This window comes from Talpa occidentalis, unplaced genomic scaffold, assembly GCF_014898055.3.
Source record: "Talpa occidentalis isolate TD23 unplaced genomic scaffold, MPIMG_talOcc4v2.1 talOcc4.11, whole genome shotgun sequence".
Taxonomy (NCBI): domain Eukaryota; kingdom Metazoa; phylum Chordata; class Mammalia; order Eulipotyphla; family Talpidae; genus Talpa; species Talpa occidentalis.
In genome coordinates, this window is record NW_023601104.1 from 74210018 (window position 1) to 74230124 (window position 20107).

Below are 20107 nucleotides of genomic sequence, written 5' to 3' on the forward strand. Positions count from 1 at the left end.
TAGAAATAGCAAAGTCTGAGATTGTTAGTAGCAGTCTCATAGTATTGTTAAAGAAGGGGCAGGAACAAAAAGAAGACATGATGAATAGTTTGGGGTGATTAGGAAAAATAGGAAAAGTAATCTTTGAACAGTGTCATGAAAGTAAAAATGGGTGACCAAATAATAAAATTATCACACAAATGAAGTTAATGGCATTTGAAATGAGACTGCTGTGGCTAGACTCTGGGGCAGTTTATCCTTACAGTGAGAAATGCACAACAATAATAATGAAAAGTGTTCTTTATTTCACTATAAATTTTCACTTTATTCTTTTCTTCTGTTGATTTTAGCTTAATTCTTAGTTTTTTTATTCTGGCAAATAAAAACAAAAGGAATTTTTGTCATTGACAGTTTAATATAAAGTAAAATATTATTTTACTACATTATTATCAAAGGTTTTCCATAAAACGACATTTTCTAAATATAAGTTTAATGGTCAAAACAAGTTCAACAAAAGATTATTTACATTTGTGAGAAGATTGTGGTCCTATAAACTCATCCCTACCAAAGTGAACATATAATGGTCCAACAATTATAAACTCTAATTAAAATAGCATACTCCAAACAAGTAGTGAATGACCAATTCCTTAGACTTCCTATGACAGTATTATTTCTGATAAAAGCTCTCCAAATAAAACGTTGGCATTTAGCAAATAGACATATTCTTTTTTTAAAAAAAAAAAGATTTATTTATTTATACAAGCACTGGGTACGGTCAGAAGCGTGGGAGGGTGAGAGAATTCACCAGAGCCAGTGTGGGGAACAGAACAGGCTGACTGGCGAAATATATTGCTGAGGGGAGCAGCAGGAGAGGTCTGCGCGCCATGTGGGACCCTCGCCAGCAGCCGGGGATCGAACCCGCACTGCAAAGACTGCAGGCAGCTTCGCAGCCCAGCGCTCAACCATTGAGCCACCAGGGGAGGTCCCATATTCCTAATATAAGGAATGCCTTGAAAGATTACTAAATTGACTATAATTATCAATATCCATCCTTATGATAATTTTTGAGAACAAAGAATTGGGGTTGCTTTGTTTTCATTTGTTTTGTGTCTTTCCACCCACCCACCCCACCACATTGATTGATGGATACTGGTTAAGATTAGTGTCTTAGCAGTCTTGTTAACTCAGGTGCTCACCCTCATTTCTTCTAGAGCTGGATATTACCATTTTTCTTTCTTTTTGTTAAGTCTTTAATTCCTTCATTGCATGCATTATCTCCCAGGATTTTTTTTTTTTGGATTTCTTCACTGCTATCCATACCTTTCTTGATGGGTAGTCACAAACATATGCAGAGTTGCTTCTTTTCGCAGTCAAAGACTTGCATCAAAGACTGCATGATTCCACCTCTGATCACTTACCAGTTTAAAACTGTTTATAATCATTTTGAATTTATGAACATATTTCCAACTGCATAAATACACGAAAACAGTCACCAAGTAGCCTTTCCTGTCTTGTGATTTTCTTTTTTTTTTTTTAAAGATTTATTTATTTTTATACAAGAACCAGGGTATAGGCCAGATGAGCAGGAGGGTGAGAGGACTCACCTGAGACAGAATGGGGAACATAACAGGCAGCCTGAGGAAATACACTGCTGAGGGGAGCAGCAGGCGAGACAGTAGAGGTCTGCTTTGCCATGTGGGATTCTTGCCGGCCGGCTGGGTTTGAACCTGTGCTGCAGAGGCTGCAAACAGCTTCACAGCACTGTGCTCAACCACCTGCGCCACCAGGGAGGCCCTGTCTTGTGATTTTCTAAAGGAAACTAGGGCACAGAAAGGAGGCCTTCATGGGTCTGGGGTTAGGTGTCTGTCTTCTCAAACTGCTCTTTTCACTATTATATCGTTGGTCTCAGAAACAGCATGAAAATGACCATTTAAACCATTGTTTATTTCTCCTTTTCCTCAAACCACACAAGCTTCTTAGAAAAGGAAGCTCTTCCATGATCTAGACATGACGAGTATCTTACTAGCAGTGACTTTAGTTTGTCAGCGGTAAAGCCAAGTCACAATCCAGCTTCAGGTAAGAGTTGCCTGAAAGAATTCAGATGATGGCATTCTTAGGAATAATGGATGAACCCTGATCTGAAACCAAACCTGGAGTCGCAGTGTGGCCCTCTTGAAAGTTGGCTGGTTGGGAGGAAATACACTGTGAATAAAGAAAGTAGTAACTAGTCCAAATTGTCATAAATCAACCCTGCTTTAGCTTAGATTCTTCTAGATAGTAGGTTTCAAAGGGAAAATAGGAGATTGCAGGTCATATTAGAGTCTTCTCAAGGTATCTCTATGAACTGACAGTAAAAGGAGCAAACTAAATCTGGACAAATGCAAGGCATTCAAATGAATCTGGCAGTGAACTGGGCTTTTATCAGATATCATAGGCAAGGGTGGAAGGGCTACTCTCTTTGTGCTCCAAGTTTTAACCATCCTGAAGGAAGATCACTTTAGCAAGGTGTAGTCTGCTGCAGGCTTCTCTTGGGTCCAACTAACACCACCTGTCAATGCATAGGGATGCCCACCAGGTCACAGCTAACGTCCCATAGCCGCCTTGCGATCGTCTCATTTTGACCCTGGGCAGAGATCCTGGCCAAAGAGCAGTCACTGGAAGAGAAGGAAAGTGGCTTAAAGTACATGGTTCAAAATGGAGTCTGTTCTCTGCCTGGTATAAGGAATTTGACAGAAAAACAACCCAGGGATGACATGTCTTCTCAGCAATCCATTGGGCCAGTGTTTGTCCTAATTCTTCATTCTTCAATCTTTACCCCAGAGACATGTAATTACCATTTACATCTTACTGAACTACTTCTTATCAGAATGTTTAGTCTAATATATAATGCATACTATTTATTCTTTATAGTCCCTTTTGTATGTATATGTCTATCTGTAATATCAGCACCTGCCCAACACCTGTGTATGTCCTAGTGTTCTAATAAACATCTGAAGCCCATTCTACAATGTCATGTAGCTGAGAGCCTACTATATACATTGGTCACAGATGCTTGAAGTGTTAAAATAATTCTCATTATTTTTGGACTACCTGCAGTTATATGTGCTTTTAAACTTGAATAACAAGTAAAGCCAGGTTCATAAACAACAAAAGTAGGAAAAGATAGCAGAAAAGAAATGGTAGCAACAAGGTATGAGGTGTTTCATGTATTGTCTTCATTGCTCTAATCCTAATTATTTTAGGTTCCCATTAAATGGGTAGGGGAAGGGAGACCTCAACTCTACACAAAACAGAATATTTTTTTCAAGGATAATCCTTTTATTTATTCTTGTATTTTCTGCATGCAGTACACAGTAGCAACTGGGAATTTATTAGAAATACCAATTCTCAGGAATACCAATTCTTATCAATCATGTCTTTAGATGTTTCTTTCTTTTTTTTAATTTTTCTTTTTTTTTCTTTTTTATAGATGTTTCTTAAACTATGTGAACTTGCACTTAAATAATAAGTTTTACAAGTACAGTACTTTTAAGGCAACTCATTGGCACAACTTGCCATTTCTAAGTGAAAAGACCATCACTGAAAGCCAAAAGATTCTGTATAACTTTCTGGAAATCACATGTCCTCTGTTAGCCTCTATAGCCTCTACTACACTATGCCGTAAGGTTACGGTGAAGAGAAAATGATACAGTGGACGTGAAATTGTCTTGTAAATTATAAGGTTCTTAAATATAAAATTTATTCCAATACGACAGTAAAAGCTACTTAAATGTAGTTATGATATATCAGCACAGTGCTGTTATTTTCAATGGGATTTTTGAAAGTTGGTAGAAGATCAATTTCAAAACTTACTACAAAGCCAAAGAAATCAAGACAGTGTGGCATTGGTATAAGATGAATGGAACAGAATTAAAAGTGCCTAAGTAAAATCTTACACCTATGAGTTGGTTGGTTTTTTTTTTTTATGTTTTTCTTTCACTAATGTGTATTTTGAGTTATTTCTTGAATGATCCACAAAGGTCTTAACAGTCCATGGAAATACATTAAAGACATATATCTGACATACCCCTGACACCAAATTGCTTTAATATATCTTAAAATCCACTGAAATAGATTCTCTAAAATGTAGCATATACAATAAGCTACAATGACTCATATCTTCTCAGGCCATTTATACAATAATTTGGTGAATTTTTAAGAGTGTCAAGCCCAACTTTTGGTACTTTATGGGTTGTTTTTTTTTTAAAGATTTATTTATTTATACAAGAACTGGGGTACAGGCCAGAGGTGTGGGAGGGTGAAAGGATCCACCAGAGACAGAGCAGGGAACAGAACAGGTAGACTAACTGAAACACACTGCTGAGGGGAGCAGCGGGCGAGACAGGAGAGGTCTGCTGCACCATGTGGGTTTCCCCCTGGCCAGCTGGGAACCGAACCCATGCTGCAGAGGCTGCAGAAAGCCTCATAGTGTGGTGTTCAACCCACTGCACCACCGGGGAGGCCTGAGTTGATTTTTAAATAAATCTTCTGTTATGGACTCTTATGGACTGTATCATGTCCCTCCAAATCCACATGTGGAATCCCTAATTCCAAAGTGTATTTGGAGATATGGCCTTTAAGTTTAAAAGTCATAAGGTAGGTTCCTAATCCAATAGAACTAATGCCCTTATAAGACAAGGGGACACGAGGAAGGTACAACTACAGAGGAAAAGCCAAGTTAGGCTGCAGTAAGAAGGAAGCCCTGTCCAAGCCTGGAGGAAAGGCCTAACTAGAAATCAATCCTACTGGCACCTTCATCCAAACTTCCAGTCCCCAGAACTGTGAGAAAATAAATTTCTATTGCTCAAGCCACCAGCCTAGAGCAGCCCAAGGCAGACTAATACAGCTACAAAGACAAATCGATGGAAAAAAAAAATAATCTCTTCAACTAATGGTGCTGGATCAATTGTATCCACATGCAAAAGAATGAAATTGAACCTCTATCTCATACAACATACGAAAACTAACTCAAAATGGATCACAGACCTAAATGTAATGCTAAACCTATTAGAAGAAAACATAGTAGTAAATCTTCATGACATTCAATTAAGCAATGGTTTTCTTAGCTATCACACCAAAAGCAAAAGTGATCAAGAAAAGGTAGGTTAAATTACACCTCATAAAAATTAAAAATGTTTGTACTCCAAAGGGCACTATGAAGAAAGGGAAAACATAAACCACAGAATTCGAGAAAATATATACAAATCATATATCTGATAAGGGACTTGTATCTAAGTTATACAACGAACTGATACAACTATACAATAAAAAAAACAATAATCCAATTTAAAATGGGCAAAGCATTTGAATAGATGTTTCTCAACAGAGATATACAATAGGCAATGAACACACAAAAACGAGGCTTAACATCATTTGTAGGAAAATGCAGGTGAAAATCACATTGAGATACTACTTCATGCTCACTATGTTGGCTAAAATCAAAAGGCCAGACAATAGAGCAAAGATGTTAGAGCAAAGATGCGGAAATAATGGAACTCTCAACATGTTCCTAATGGTGATGCAAAATGGTGCAGCCACTTTGGAAAACAACCTGGTAGTTCTTGAAAAGTTAAAAAGAGTTCACATATGACTCATATTCGAGTAAAATTCCACTTCTAGGTATACACCCAAAAGAAATATCCACACAAAAATTTGTACATCAGGGGCCTCCTTGGTGGCGCAAGGGGTTAAGACACAACCTATGAAGCTATCCGCAGCCACTGCTGCACGAGTTCGATCCCTGGCCAGCCAGGGAGGAACACACATGGCGCAGCAGACCTCTCCTGTCTTGCCCGCTGCTCCCCTCAGCAGTGTATTTCAGTCAGTCTGCCTGTTCTGTTCCCCACTCTGCCTCTGGTGAGTCCTCTCACCCCCTGCATCTCTGGCCTGTACCCCAGCTCTTGTATGCATAAATAAATAAATCTTTTTAAAAAATTAAGAATCCAGAGCACTGGAAAGGCTCTGACACTGACTTTCTTTAAATCACTAAGTCAAAACCAAAATAAAGGTTATTTTTTTTTTCTTAAAATCTCTAGGGAAGAAGAATCTAGTTACTCTCAGAGAATCATTTCAGTGTACAGAAGTATACACTGCACTATATTCTTAGACTTCATACCCATAATCTGACTTTCTTTAAATTAGTCAGTCAAAGCTAAGATAAAGGGTTATTTCTTTTCTTAAAATCTCTAGGGAAGAAAAATCTATTCACTATTGGATAATCATTTCAGCATACAAAACTATACACTGCACTATAGTCTTAGACTTCAGACCCACAATCCCAATCATCTCTATATAATTCTATTTACATGTCTTGTAGATAACACCCTCAACATTTACAGAGCTAGTTTATTATGTAGTGGACAACTGTACTCTTCGACTGAACATTCATGTCACATTCTTTGGGCAATAGCAACCTGATATTTTTATGCAAAATTACCTCCACTTGTATATATTTGAAGAGCCCATTAATTAAGAGCTTGTCCTCCCCTAGTCAAAAGAGTAAGGACATAGAATGAATTGAGCTCTAACATCTTTTCTCTATTGTCTGTCCTTTTGATTTTAGCCAACATAGTGAGCATGAAGTAGTATCTCAATGTGATTTTCACCTGCATTTTCCTACAAATAATGTTAAGCATCCTTTTTGTGTGTTCATTGCCTATTGTGTATCTCTGTTGAGGGGGTAATAAGAATTCAGTGCTTCTTCATTAGAGTGGAGAGCGAGCAACAAAACAAAGACTAAATCTAGCTGGTGTTCACTCACTCCATCAGCAGTGCCCTGGCCAGCTCACTGGCCACTCTGCTTGGTTCTTCAATCTTTCCTTTGGACCTAGGAACATCTTTATATTTTAATAAATTCCCTTCTTGCTTAAGTTATCCAGAGTCTATTTCCACTGCTTTGGAAACTTTGGAATCAAAGGACCCTACCTTGCTCACATTTTTCATGTCTACTGTCACAGCCAGTGTTACCATCAATCTCTTAGTTACTTTGGCTTGAACCAGGTAACCAAATCCTCTCCCTTCACCCCACTCAATTAGTCCAAGTAGCAAAAGTTCTGCCTCTTCAGGGCCTCTCTCACTTCACCATTCTTTTGGTTGCAATTGTCATTACACTAAATTAGGAACTCATTATTTTTCACTTGGGTTACTTATTCATTTGTTAAACAAGGTCAACAGACCAGATTTTTGTCTCTCTTCACTGAAACACCTTCTCTACTCCTCTCTGTGTCTGGGATTATAGGCCTTTCTTGATCTGACTGTCTCATCTTTTTTTCCATCTTAATTTATTTACAGTCCTTCTCTAAAGCTTCAAGTTATCTCCACAAAATCTTGAAGGTGGTGGTAAAAACATGTTAAGAATTTTATCACGTGTTGTCTGTGGCTTGCTTCAAAATAATATGGGAGGACAGGTATTGGGAGAGACCCCGCGCAGTGAGCAGAAGGGCCTTGACCTGAGTCCCTAAGGCATGTGAAAACACATGTGTCTCGGAGGAAAACCTCTGAGTGACAGGACCTGGTGTTGAGTGCCCGGAATGTGACCTGCGTACCTCTATGTCTCCACAGTCTTAGAATAACAAAAATAATGAGCGAACTTCCCAAGCTCTAACTAGGGGGCGATAAGATTATGTGCGTGAGAGCTAACCACCTGCTACCCTACTGTCTGAAGTAGATAGATAATAGTAAGAAAGTACACTAATCATTCATATATGTTGTCATTATATGGTATGCTTTGATGTTACACCTGCTGCACTTAAAGTAGTATATAATGAGCACCAAGACAATAAAGATTTACTGCATGCTGGACATGACAGTCCCCCATGTCTAATTTCCCTCACTGTCGCGTACCAGGTCCAGGACTCACTAGAAGTCCATAGACAGGAATATGGAAAGGGGTAGTGGACGGGGATGAGGCAGGATTTGCCATGAGTTAACAGTTGTTGAAATGGGACTATGAGTACACAGGGATTCAACATGCTATTTTGTCTGCTCCTGTGTATATTCAAAATTCTCTACAATAAAAAAAAATCTTTGAAGTCTTTACTTAATTCAAGAAGGGAGACCACTGATAAGATTTCAGTTCTGAAGGCAATAGAGAAATGCAATTGAAATTCTTTTTAATATAAAAAGCTAGGAGTCCAAAAAGGAGCAGAGAAAAGTGGGCTGACACAACAAAAGACGAATAATCAACCAAAATGCATAATCCCCAGTGTAAAAGATGGCATGAAGACAATCAAACTTGGGAATTATCACCAAAAAAAAAAAAAAAGGTGAGTCAAATCCCCCTATTAAGAGGTAAAAATCCTAGAGTCAAAGACAATGTACCTTCTAAGAAGAGTATGATAGGCCAGACAAATCCAAATGATTTCCTTTGGGCAGTAATATCTCATCTTCAACAGCAGAGATACTCATACCTGAAATGACGCCCACTCAGGCCTCCAGGCCTTCTGATATGGCACAGTGTAGGGTGGTCTGGGCTCCTTGCTGAGGGGTCTTGATGAAGAAGGAGAAAAGCCGCCACATCCATCTTATGAGAGTTGAGTGCCGAATCAGTTCCGTGTGGACGGTGCCAGGGTGCACGGAATACGTTGTGACACCAGAGCCTGCCATGCAGCAATGGGAAGACAGGACGTGACCCAAGTGGACTCCCTCACGCCCTTCCCACAGTGGAACCTTAAGCATTCCTCACAGTAATATAAACCTCCATATCTGATGCCAACTCAGAGGTAGTTAACTCTCTGCAGCAGAGCAAGGATTCCACCCTCAGCTGCGGTGGAGAACATTCCCCTTTTAAAGCTACCTTTCATCGACTTCATGAACCCCCTGCCTTTTCTGGTTTTTCTAATCCTTTTGGCTGCTTTATTTTGGTTTTCCTGGACCAGTTCATCATCTCCTACCCAAACGTTAAAAGTTGGAGTTCTCATGGCTCACTAAAACTCCCTCCATATAACTTTATGGCATCCCCATTTTTATCTGTGGCCCAAGCTGTTCCTTAGAATTCTTGCTGACTACGAAAGCCAGTATAATGTGAGGATTGACGACACAGATGTACATAGTGAGGCTGCCCAATTTCAAATCCTGGCTCTAGCATTCTTTAGCTTTGTAACCATGGGCAAACTGATATTGCGACTCAGTTTCCTCATCTGTAAAATGGGGATAATCATCATACCTGCACTCACAGTCTTGTTCTACAGATTAAATGAATTTGCATACATAAAAGAGCTTAGAATATCATCTGGAACAGGCTAAGTGAACTCCACCTACCTCACCAGTGTTATTTCAGGTCCCCAATCTTCACTAGAAAATTCCCGGACAGAAGTATTTCCAATTTTTCCTTTATTTTATAAAGATAATGTGATACATACTGTCCACCATTTACTCTCTTTTGTAAAGTGTTGCTGCTAAATGAATTTGGTGTCAAGTTTATGAAAAAATTGAATTTTCAGGCCTAGATTGTATATTTCACAATAGCAGATAAAGTAGTGTGGACCAATATTATTTTCAATTTGACATCTACTCTAGAGGACCTATAGTAATGCAGATTCATAGGTCCAAAGATGAATTCATGCTTTGAAAGCCAAATCTGGTTCTTGAAGTGTTCCCTACACTCACAGCCACAGCAGCACATGAAAGCAGTTCTTTAGAATTCCTCACCATACCGTGCACGTGTGGTCAACAGCACCCTGGTTTTCACATTCTGAATACGCCTGAGGAGTGTCCACTACCCTTCGTCTCCACCAACCCAGTACAAGCTAGTCTCATTTCTCACCTTGATTACAGAAATCAAATCACCTGCTGCATCCATCCCCACTTTATTTATTTTCTTAAAGACTTATTTATTTATGCATACAAGAACTGGGGCTGGGATACAGGCCAGAGGTGTCGGGGGTGAGGGATTCACCAGAGACAGAGTGGGAACAGAACAGGCAGATTGACTGAAATGCATTGCTGAGGGGAGCAGCGGGTGAGCCAAGAGAGGTCTGCTGCGCCATGCGGGCCACCCCCTGGCTGGCCGGGGAACAAGCTCATGCCTCAGTGGCTGTGGACAGCTCCACAGGTTGCATCTCAACCACTTGCGCCACCAGCGAGGCCCCCATTCCCACTTTAAAAGGCTTTCATCTTAAGGTTTTCCAGTGTTCTTAGAATAAACAAGAAATCCTTACTGTGGCCTCTACCTACCTCACCAGTCTCAGCACAGATCTCTATTCCTCTTGCCTTGCATAACCTTCTAACCATGAAGGCCTTCTAACCATGAAGGCCTTCTCAGTTTCTCAGATTGAGCCCAGACTCCTCCTCTACCTAGATTGTTCCACAGTCCCCTCAGCTGTCTCAGCTACCCACACCTATAACCCATTTCTTTTTTTTTAAGATTTATTTTTATTTATTTATGCATACAAGAACTGGGGTGTAGGCCAAAGGTGTGGTGGGGGGAGGACTCACCAGAGACAGAGTAGGGAGCAGAACAGGTGAATCTACTGAAATAACACTGCTGAGGGGAGCAGCGGGTGAGTCAGGAGAGGTCTGCTTAGCCATGTGGGTTAGCTCCCTGGCTGGGGATTGAACTCACGTTGCAATGGCTGCTGATAGCTTGACAGTGCTGAGACTTAAACCCTGGCACTACCAGGGAGGCCCCTCATTTAATTTCTAATCACCCTTCAATAAAGGCTCAGTTTGCAATTCTCTTCCTCAGAGAAGTGTTCCCTGATGCCTGAGAGGGATAAGGTGCCCCCATTATAAGTCCTTATAGTTCCACTTTATAGCATTTATCACAATTATAATTAATCTCTGTATTTCCACATTATTTGAACTTTTTTTTTTAAGATTTTATTTATTTATTTATACAAGCACTGGGTACAGTCAGAAGCGCGGGAGGGTGAGAGAATTCACCAGAGCCAGAGTGGGGAGCAGAACAGGCAGAAGGACCAAAGTACACTGCTGAGGGGAGCAGCGGGAGTGGCAGGAGAGGTCTGCCACGCCATGTGGGACCCTCGCCGGTGGCCGGGGGATCAAACCAGCGCTGCAGGGGCTGCGGGCAGCTTCGCAGCCCAGCACTCAACCGCTGTGCCACCAGGGGAGGCCTGTTATTTGAACTTTTTAAATGGAAATTATTCAAGTATCACTAGACTGATGTTACATGTCGCAGTTGAGTAAATACTTGTTAAATTGTCTCTTTCCTGGGCCTACCCTGGTGGCACAGGCAATTGAGCACAGCACTGTGGAGCTGTCCACAGTCTCTGCAGCACCAGTTCGATCCCGGCCAGCCGGTGAGGATTCCACATGGCAAGCAGACCTCTCCTGTCTCGCCCGCTGCTCCCCTCAGCAGTGTATTTCAGTCATCTACCTGCTCTGTTCCCTGCTCTGTCTCTGGTGAATCCTCTCACCCTCCCGCACCTCGGGTCTATACCCCAATTCTCGTATAAATTAATTAATTAATTTAAAAATTGTCTCTTTCCCCCATCGATGTGAATCAAAGTGAATAAGGGACTGTCCCTGTCTTATGCACCACTGCATCCCCAAGCCCCTAACCCAGTGCGTAGAATGACAGGGGCGCTGAACACATACCTGGTCAGTGGCTGAATGAATGGCTTTTCTCTCATGCCCAAGTTGCTTTCATTGCATCACAGCTCTTTTCCACCTAACCCTCACCTCTACCAGGCCACCTCACCAGAGCGTCTTCTGCTTTTATCTAGTCCTCACAGCCGGGCCCATCTCTCCCTCTCCAGGCCACACAACCTCTCTGCCCACCCCTCTGGGCAGTTTTCACATCCAGTTACCCCCATGCATTGTGACTGGATAAAGGTTGCCATGCTCTGGGCACAGACTGGGCATATGAGCTAAGCTGACAGCCAGTTTCCTTCCTTCCTGTCTCACAACTGTCCCCATGGTTTGATTATCCTGTTCAAACAAGGAGGATCCTATGTCTAATTTCTTGAGCCTGAATTCTGCCTGCTTCAACTCCTAAATAACTCGCATCCACTCCCTATTTCCTTTCTCTTTATTGGAAATTCAGAGCAAGTGCTAAAGACATCTATTCGTGACTGTAGACTCCCCTCCCCAAGCATACATTTCCCTTTTATTTGACCCCTTGCTTCTAGGGAGATCTTGTGCCATATTCCCAGCACCTCTTTTACTCTAATGGTTGTATCCAGTACCAGTATGGTTCCCTTAAGAACCCTGACTTGAACTCCTTAAGAACTCCTTAAGAACCCTGACTTGCTCATGAGGCCTGAATTAATTATGACAATAACCTGTGAAGTAGTACCATTTTACATATGAGGATATCTTGGAAAAGTAAAGTCAAGCCTTAATACTCAAAGTCAGAATTTCCCAGTCCCCTGTCAGTTACTTCCAATTCTCAGTTGTAGGTTGTTTATTAAAACTGCCAGGTCTAAAACTGGATAGGAATAAGATCCTATCCAGAGGATGGGTTTCAGAAAATAGTTTCTATTACTCTTAAGTTTTAACTATTCCCCATGGTGACTCATTCTGATAAGCCTACCTTTTAGCCTTCGGGCCAATTCCTGGGTAAAGAGGATATTGGCCAACTTGCTGTGACAGTAGGCCAGGCCTGAGCTGTAGAACTTCTCACCATGCAGGTTATGGAAGTGGATCCTTCCCATGTGGTGTGCTAAGGAAGACAGATTCACTACCCTGGATGGGGCTGATTCTTTCAGTTTGTCTAGCAGCAGATGGGTCAGGAGGAAGTGACCTAGGAGAAAAATTAGAATTAACGAATTCAGCATGGAGTGAGGAGAGTCGTGGTGAATAGGACATGACTATGGAAGGCAGAGAACTCGAGAAGAAGGCTTTCTGCCTCAGCTTTTTATTATCAACTATAGACCAAACTCAATTAAGGACACTAGAATCAGCGAAAGATATGAGACATTCTATGAAGAAGAAAGCAACATAGCCCCCAACACAATTAGTACATTCAGAAATGCCCCTAGGTAAATGGAATCTGTTTTTTTTTTTTTTTCAAAGATTTATTTATCTATTTATGCATAGAACTGAGGTGTAGACCAGAGGTGTTAGGGGGGTGAGAGGATTCCCCAGAGACAGAGCAGAACAGGCAACTCTACTGAAATACACTGCTGAGGGAAGCAGTGGGCGAGACAGGAGAGATCTGCTGCGCCATGTGGGTTAGCTCCCTGGCTGGGGATAGAACTCAGGTCACAGCGGTGGTAGCTTGACTTGCTGAGACTTAACTCCTATACCACCAGGGAGGCCTCAGGTAAATGGAATCTGAGCCTAATGTTCATCCCTCTGCTTTCCAGCAAGACCATGCTATTTATTATTCACTTATTATCCTTTATGGCACAGAGGTCTAATTATGCCACAAAGAAGGCTCAATCCATCCATTAATCTGTTGAGGTGGATGCTACTTTAATGATGAGCAATTTCTTACCCAAGTGGTTGACTCCTATGTGCATTTCAAAACCATCTGCTGTCTTGGAATAGGGACACATCATCACTCCTGCATTGTTGATCAGAATGTGGAGATGCTTTTCCTCTGCAAGGAGACAGAGTATGAAAGTAGCCACCCACAGTTGTTATACCTTAGAAATCTGCCTTACACTCAGGCTTTGAAAATGGGGATGCAGGACTTCTATCTTTTTTCCATTTTCCCTCATATTCATTCTGTATTGCTTTTCACTGTAAGACTTTTGTTGACTCCTACATGCTTTTATTATGGGGCAAAAATCCCTCTTATACTACTACCAAATGGCCTTTGCAGTCTTTCAAACTCATGAGCGCCTTACTCATTACTTTTGGAAAGCATTCCATCGCCTCTCCCAGCAAAAAGTCTTCCCAAACTGAGTGGGAAGATTCCAAAGCAAGAGAAAAAAGGGTATTCTGAATGCAAGCCAACCACTGCCAAGATACTGGTTTTGCTTCTTTGTTGCGCCTGTCAACTTTTTCTCATGTGGTTTGTAATTTCTGACTGTAGGTTATTGCTAATAGAAATTATTTTCCTTGGGAGGCCTAGATCCCTGGATTATGAGGATATATGCCTACATACTGCTCTTGGATTTGCTTTTGATGCAATACTATAGCATTTTATGTTAATTTCTTAGTTCAAAATTCTTGCTCTATATGATGGTAGGAATCAGATCCCATATCAAAGCCAGCTTAAAGTTCTAACTTCCTGCAGCTGACTTTATCTGTCCATGCCCCGAGATAAGTTTCTTTGTCATGTCCCTCAGCTGGTAGCCTGAGTTTTTTCTTCAAGCCCCTGTGCCATGGAGCAGAGAACTCCCTCTAAATCCCAATGTTACATGAAGCCTAGTTACAGCTCCCAGCCCTCAAGTGCCTGATGCTCATCACTATTCCTGTGTGGGTGTTTAGACTTCAGACCTTAACACCTATAATGAGTTCTGATACTCCTGTGACATCCCTGGGTTTAGTTCTCACATACTGCTATGACTTTTCCAGTTGACTCTATTTTTGCCTCCAGAGGATTTCCCTTTGTTACTAGTGAGTTCAGCAATCAATCCAAAATTGTTGGTTACATTTTATCATGAATTTCTATGTATCAGAAAGGGAGAGGGATCTTTTCCTTTGAGCTAGTTTGCCATGTTGATCAGAATTTTTTTTTTAAAGATGCATTGTGTTTATGTATGCATACAAGAGCTGGGGTATAGGCCAGAGGTGCAGGGGGTGGTGAGAGGATTCACCAGAGACACTGTGGGGAGCAGAACAGGAAGATGGACTGAGATACACTGTTGTGGGGAGCAGCGGGCAAGACAGGAGAGGTCTGCTGCACCATGTGGGTTAGCTCCCTGGCCGGGGATAGAACTCATGGTGCAGTGGCTGCTGAGAGTTTCATAGTGCTAAGTCTTAATCACATAGCGCTAAGTCTTAACCCTTTGCACCACCAGGGAGGCCCACTTACCTGCTAAGAATTCTTTAGCAAAGGCTCGAATAGATTTAGTATCTGCCAAGTCCAGTTTCCGCACCAACACTTGTTTGTTCCCTGTCATAATCTGGATCTCTTTGGCCACCAATTCCCCCTTTTGTACATCCCGGCAAGCTAAATATACACGGGCTCCTGTCAACCAAGATATAAGAGACAATCATCAGCTCTGTTTTTTTATATTTTTTAATTTATTTCTGCATAGAATAATGGGGGTGTAGGCCAGAGGTATGGAGGATGAGAGGATCACCAGAGACAGAGTGGGCAGCAGAACAGGTGGATTTACTGAAATACACTGCTGAGGGGAGCAGTAGGCGAGATGGGAGAGGTCTGCAATGTCATATGTGGGTTAGCTTGCTGGCTAGGAATCAAACTCAGGTTGTGGCGGTGATAGTGAAGAGACTTAATCCCTAGGCCATCAGGGAGGCCCCAGCTCTATTTCTGAGTGGGCATTATAGACCTAATACTGATTTTGAATACTATTTTTTTTAAAGATTTATTTATTTATGCATATAAGAACTGGAGTACAGGCCCAGAGGTGCAGGGAGGTGAGAGTATTCACCAGAGACAGAGTGGGCAGCAGAACAGGTGGATTGACTGAAATATACTGCTGAAGGGAACAGCAGGTGAGACAGGAGAGGTCTGCTGTGCCATGTGGGTTAGCTCCTGGCCAGTGATTGAACTCATGCTACAGTAGCTGCCAATAGCTTCATCGTGCTGAGACTCAATCCCCTGTGCCACCAGAGAGGCCCTATTTTTTGTTTTTTAAAAGGAACCTTTATTCCTACCTTACAACAGAGGTATCTGATGCAGATATTAGAAAAGGAAAATAAATCAATAGTATTAAGTGTCTGTTACATGTAGAACATTGTACACATGACTAGCAAATTAGTGGGACACTTGTAATAGTCCAGAATTCCAAGACAGGAAGAAACTTATGAAAATGGTTGTCAATGTGAGGGATAAAATGGCAGTAGCAAGGAGAATTAACAGCAGATGAACGTGCCTCTTTTAGCCAGCTCTTTGGCTGTCTCCTTGCCAATGCCTGTGTTCGCTCCAGTGATTACAGCTACCTTCCCAGGAAGTTGGACGGTTGATGTACACACCCCACTGTACAGCATTTTCCTGCAAACAGAGGAGAGAGCTTATCAGTTCTTCATTCTCTTTATCTCAACCTAGGATTTCTGCAACTACCCATGTCTTTATATCCCAAAGGCTGAGATTTGCTTTCTTTCCTTCTGCTGTACTTTTATAGGTTTAAAGAAGGTAGGGGCAAAGAAAATAAGTTTTCTGCTTTTGCTCAATGACAACTTTTAGAGCTGCCTCCTGCAGTACAAAAACTAGATAAATATTTGATTAGCCAGAAACCTGGCTACAGTTTGACCTCTCCACAGGAGACTTCTTCCACAGGCTTATGAAATCACAAGACTCAGCCTAGCAGAACCAATCTACTTACGTCAATCTGTCCACAACTGACACATTGTGGCCTTGATAAACAGATAATTCAGCATGAAATATTAAAATTATGAAAGTTTGTCAATCTGGGACAAAATAAACAGAACCCCCCCAATCAAAAATAAAATAAAAATATAAATGAGTACAAGGGGAACTGGGATTCAAGTCTTTCTTTAACCCATTAGACACTGCTATTCAGTTTTCCCAAGGATTGAATGCACAAACAAGGATTAGCATGTTTCAGATTGCTCTTTTTCCTTTTCAGCAAATCTTTTTTCTTTTTAAAGATTTATTTATTCATTCATACAAGAGCTGGGTACAGGCCAGAGATATGGGGGGTGAGAAGATTCACCAGAGACAGAGTGGGGAACAGAACAGGCAGATTGATCAAAGTGCACTGCTGAGGGGAGCAGCGGGCAAGACAGGAGAGGTCTGCTGTGCCATGTGGGTTGCTCCCTGGCTGGCCAGGGATTGAACTCGTGCTGCAGAGGCTGCAGATTGCTTCATAGGGCAGTGCTTAACCCCTTGCACCACCAGGGAGGTCACTCTTTTCCGCAAATCTTGAGACTCAAGTTATGAGAATTTATTGGCTAGGAGATGCACTTGTAATGTACTTTATTGTATAGAAGAACTTTATTGTGTAGAAGAATTGGGTTATAGGCCAGAGGTGTGTGGCGGGGAGGGAGTGGGTGAAAGGATTCACCAGAGATAAAGCAGAGTGCAGAACAGGTGGATTTATTGAAGTGCACTGCTAAGGGAAGCAGTGGGTGAGACAGGAGAGGTCTGTTGCACCATATGTGGGTTAGCTCCCTGGCAGGGTATCAAACTCAGGCCATGGCAGTGATAGTGCTGAGACTTAAACCCTAAGCCACCACGGAGGCCCAGAAGATGCACTTTTAAAGAGCATTTCAGCCTTTTTTTATTTAATTTGGAATTACATACACACTCCTTACCACTAAAGCTATCTGCTTAAATGCAAATAGGCTAGTGAGGAAACAAATAGCTCTTGGTGCCTACCAACTGGTACCTTCCTCCCCAGGGACTAAGCTTCTGTTCACCTTGAGCTCCAGGAGTATCCTATCAGGGTGTCTACTGAGTTCTTTCTTCTTCTTAACCAGTAGGAATGGGAGACAATCAACTATGAAAGTTCAGCTCTTGCTTCCATAAACTACCTAGATAGCCCTTGGAGTATAATCAAACAAAACTCGCAGAGGTAGGAGCACTATTTTCAGTTCAGGTTCAACTTTTCATCGAGATTCTATGTCGATGAGTAGATGCTCTGATGGAAAAGGACAAAAAAGCAGCCTTTTCATCTGAGATGGTCACCCACGTGTGCCTCGCCTGAGAAGCACTAGTTCAGAGAGGAGAGAAAATACTATTGGAAGAGGCCCACGAGAGGCAGGAGGGGAAGGAGCGGCTCTTCTGTCTCTCAGCCACCGTCACCGCTGGTGACTTGCTCAGAACCAATCACCCGGCGGCCGGCTGTGCAGCGCGGGGCCGACCTGCGGGGCGTTCAGCCAGCCAATGTTTGAAACGTCACCCGGTCCTTAGATCATAGTCCTCATACTCACCGGTCCACTCCCTCCCTGAGGCGTCCGCCTCAGCAACTCAGCTCCTCCTGACCCAAAGGTCAGGTTTAACCCAAAGGTTAAATTCACGCTTTCCAGAGAAAGCGTGAATTTAACAGCACAAGGGAGCAAGCAAGGGAGCTTCCTGAGTCACGATCCCCATCGAGAGGCATTTTCAGAAAGCAAAAAGTTGAATCGCCCCACAGTGTTTAAAAGGCTGGAAGCAAGAAGCTAGATAGGGCAGGTTCAAGGTACGGGAGTTAAGAAGAAACAGTCTTGAGGAACACACCACATTTTAGGGCGCCTACCCTGAAAAACCCCTAAAGCTGTAAAAGTCAAGTGTTTCAGGTAGCCTTGCATTCGGGGTTCTCTGGAGGCAACGGCTGCTTAAACAAAAACAAGGGCCAGGAGAAATAAGGCAAGGCACCCCGGACTGCAGCCCTTTGCTACCGCCTGGGAGCCCCTGCTTTGCATGCAGGGCAGTTGGACCTCCTCACGCCAACCCAACTCCCGACACCCCCTATTAGCAGCCCCCCGCCCCCATCCACCCAAGGAATTATCCTTTTTCTTAAGAGCTTCCGCAAAGATTAATGTTGCCCCGCACAGACCTGATTTGGGGTGCAGCGATGTACAGGAGCAAGGGAAGGAGGAGGAGCAGAAAAAGGACCCCGATCATCTTGCTGGGCAGCGGCTGCAGCAACGCAGCCGCGGGGGGAGGAGCGGATCCCAACGATGCTCTCCCGCCTCGGCTCTACCCAGACACGCCCTGATTCAAAGTACAGCCGCCCGGGAGCGGAGCCTTCTGGGAAATGTAGTCCACAGCGTAGCGCGGCCTGCAGGGCGGTGAGCGCGGTTCCAAACTCGCAGAGCTGAGACGTGCTGCCCGTACACACAGATTCCTCACCTGGCCTAGGGCTTTGAGGGGTCATTCAAAAAGCTCTCCCGCAGCCCTTTGGGTCCCCGGGTTCTTGTGTAATCTCCATCTCCCAGTGCCCAAGCCCAGGCCCTGGTTCAAGTCTCCCCCAAAGGTTAGGCAGTTACCACATTGTTTCTGCTGGAGATCAAGTATTGGCGCCTGCAGTTTTTATGGCGGATTGCAAAGGAGAAAATCAGTTGGAGTCTGACAGTTGGTAAGGCAGCGGAAGGTGTTGAATCCTTCCTTCGACATTCCTTCATCCGGTGAATGGAGCAGAAGCAATCAGTACTTGAGGATATCCCCAAAAGATTTCCCTTGTTGCTTCTACTTTGAATTATAGTGATAACTATCATAATTTTCCTGGTGTTTGAATATTAACTGGTAATAGAATATTGCTTTCTTGATCACTTGGTTTATTTCTATTAACTCCCCAGTTAGCAGTTTCTCAGATTAGCATAGTTCGTTTCACCAATTCATGAAAATATTTAATCCTGTCTGGAATTAAGGTCATGAACATTCTTTGCAAGTAAGCTTGTTCCCTGATCAATCGTGAAGGTTTATCACTCCTGCAGGAAGAGGAGTGATACTTCAGGACTTTAGAGGGTGTTCTTACGTGAATGCATCTGAGGACTAGTAGAAGGTCTACAAGAGAGGGCTGTGTTTTCTTCTTGAGTAGGCTACGAACAAAGCCAAAAATTGTGGAGACGAATATAAGAAGAGTCCTTTTTACTTATGGCCATTGCCTTCTGGTTGTCCTCTCCCTTGCAGAAAGAATTTAGCCTTTGTCTTCACTGCCCTTCATCACGACCAGCTGCTCACAGTTCAATCCTACAGAAGGACCTTTGACTATGATTCCTCTGTACAGGCTGGATAGAGAGGGGCCTCAATACTCCCTGGAAGGTCAGAGACAAATCCTTTCAGGGGGTCTTTTTTTTTTTTTTAAATTTCTTTCCTTCTTTCCTTCCTTCTTTCTTTCTTTCTTTCTCTCTCTTTCTCTCCAGCACTGGGTACAGTCAGAAGCGTGGGGGGATGAGAGAATTCACCAGAGCCAGAGCAGGGAGCAGAGCAGGCAGAAGGACCGAAGTACACTGCTGAGGGGAGCAGCGGGCGGCAGGAGAGGTCTGCGCGCCACGTGGGACCCTCCTCGGTGGCCGGGGAGCAGCCGGGGATCGAACCGGCACTGCAGAGGCTGCGGGCAGCTTCGCAACCCAGAGCTCAACTGCTGCGCCATCGGGGTGGCCC

The 20107-nt window shown here is 42.8% G+C and overlaps 1 protein-coding gene across 1 annotated transcript; it reads right to left on the reverse strand.

Annotated features, from left to right (window-relative positions):
- Positions 1-470: 470 nt before the first annotated feature.
- Positions 471-19087, reverse strand: RDH11 (retinol dehydrogenase 11). The gene is given in 8 exon segments (XM_037503550.2): positions 471-2633; positions 8427-8448; positions 8451-8615; positions 12512-12721; positions 13418-13522; positions 14906-15061; positions 15933-16051; positions 18558-19087. Coding segments are annotated over 8 exon segments (948 nt in total). The 5' UTR covers positions 18626-19087; the 3' UTR covers positions 471-2530.
- Between the last annotated feature and the right edge of the window lie 1020 nt (positions 19088-20107).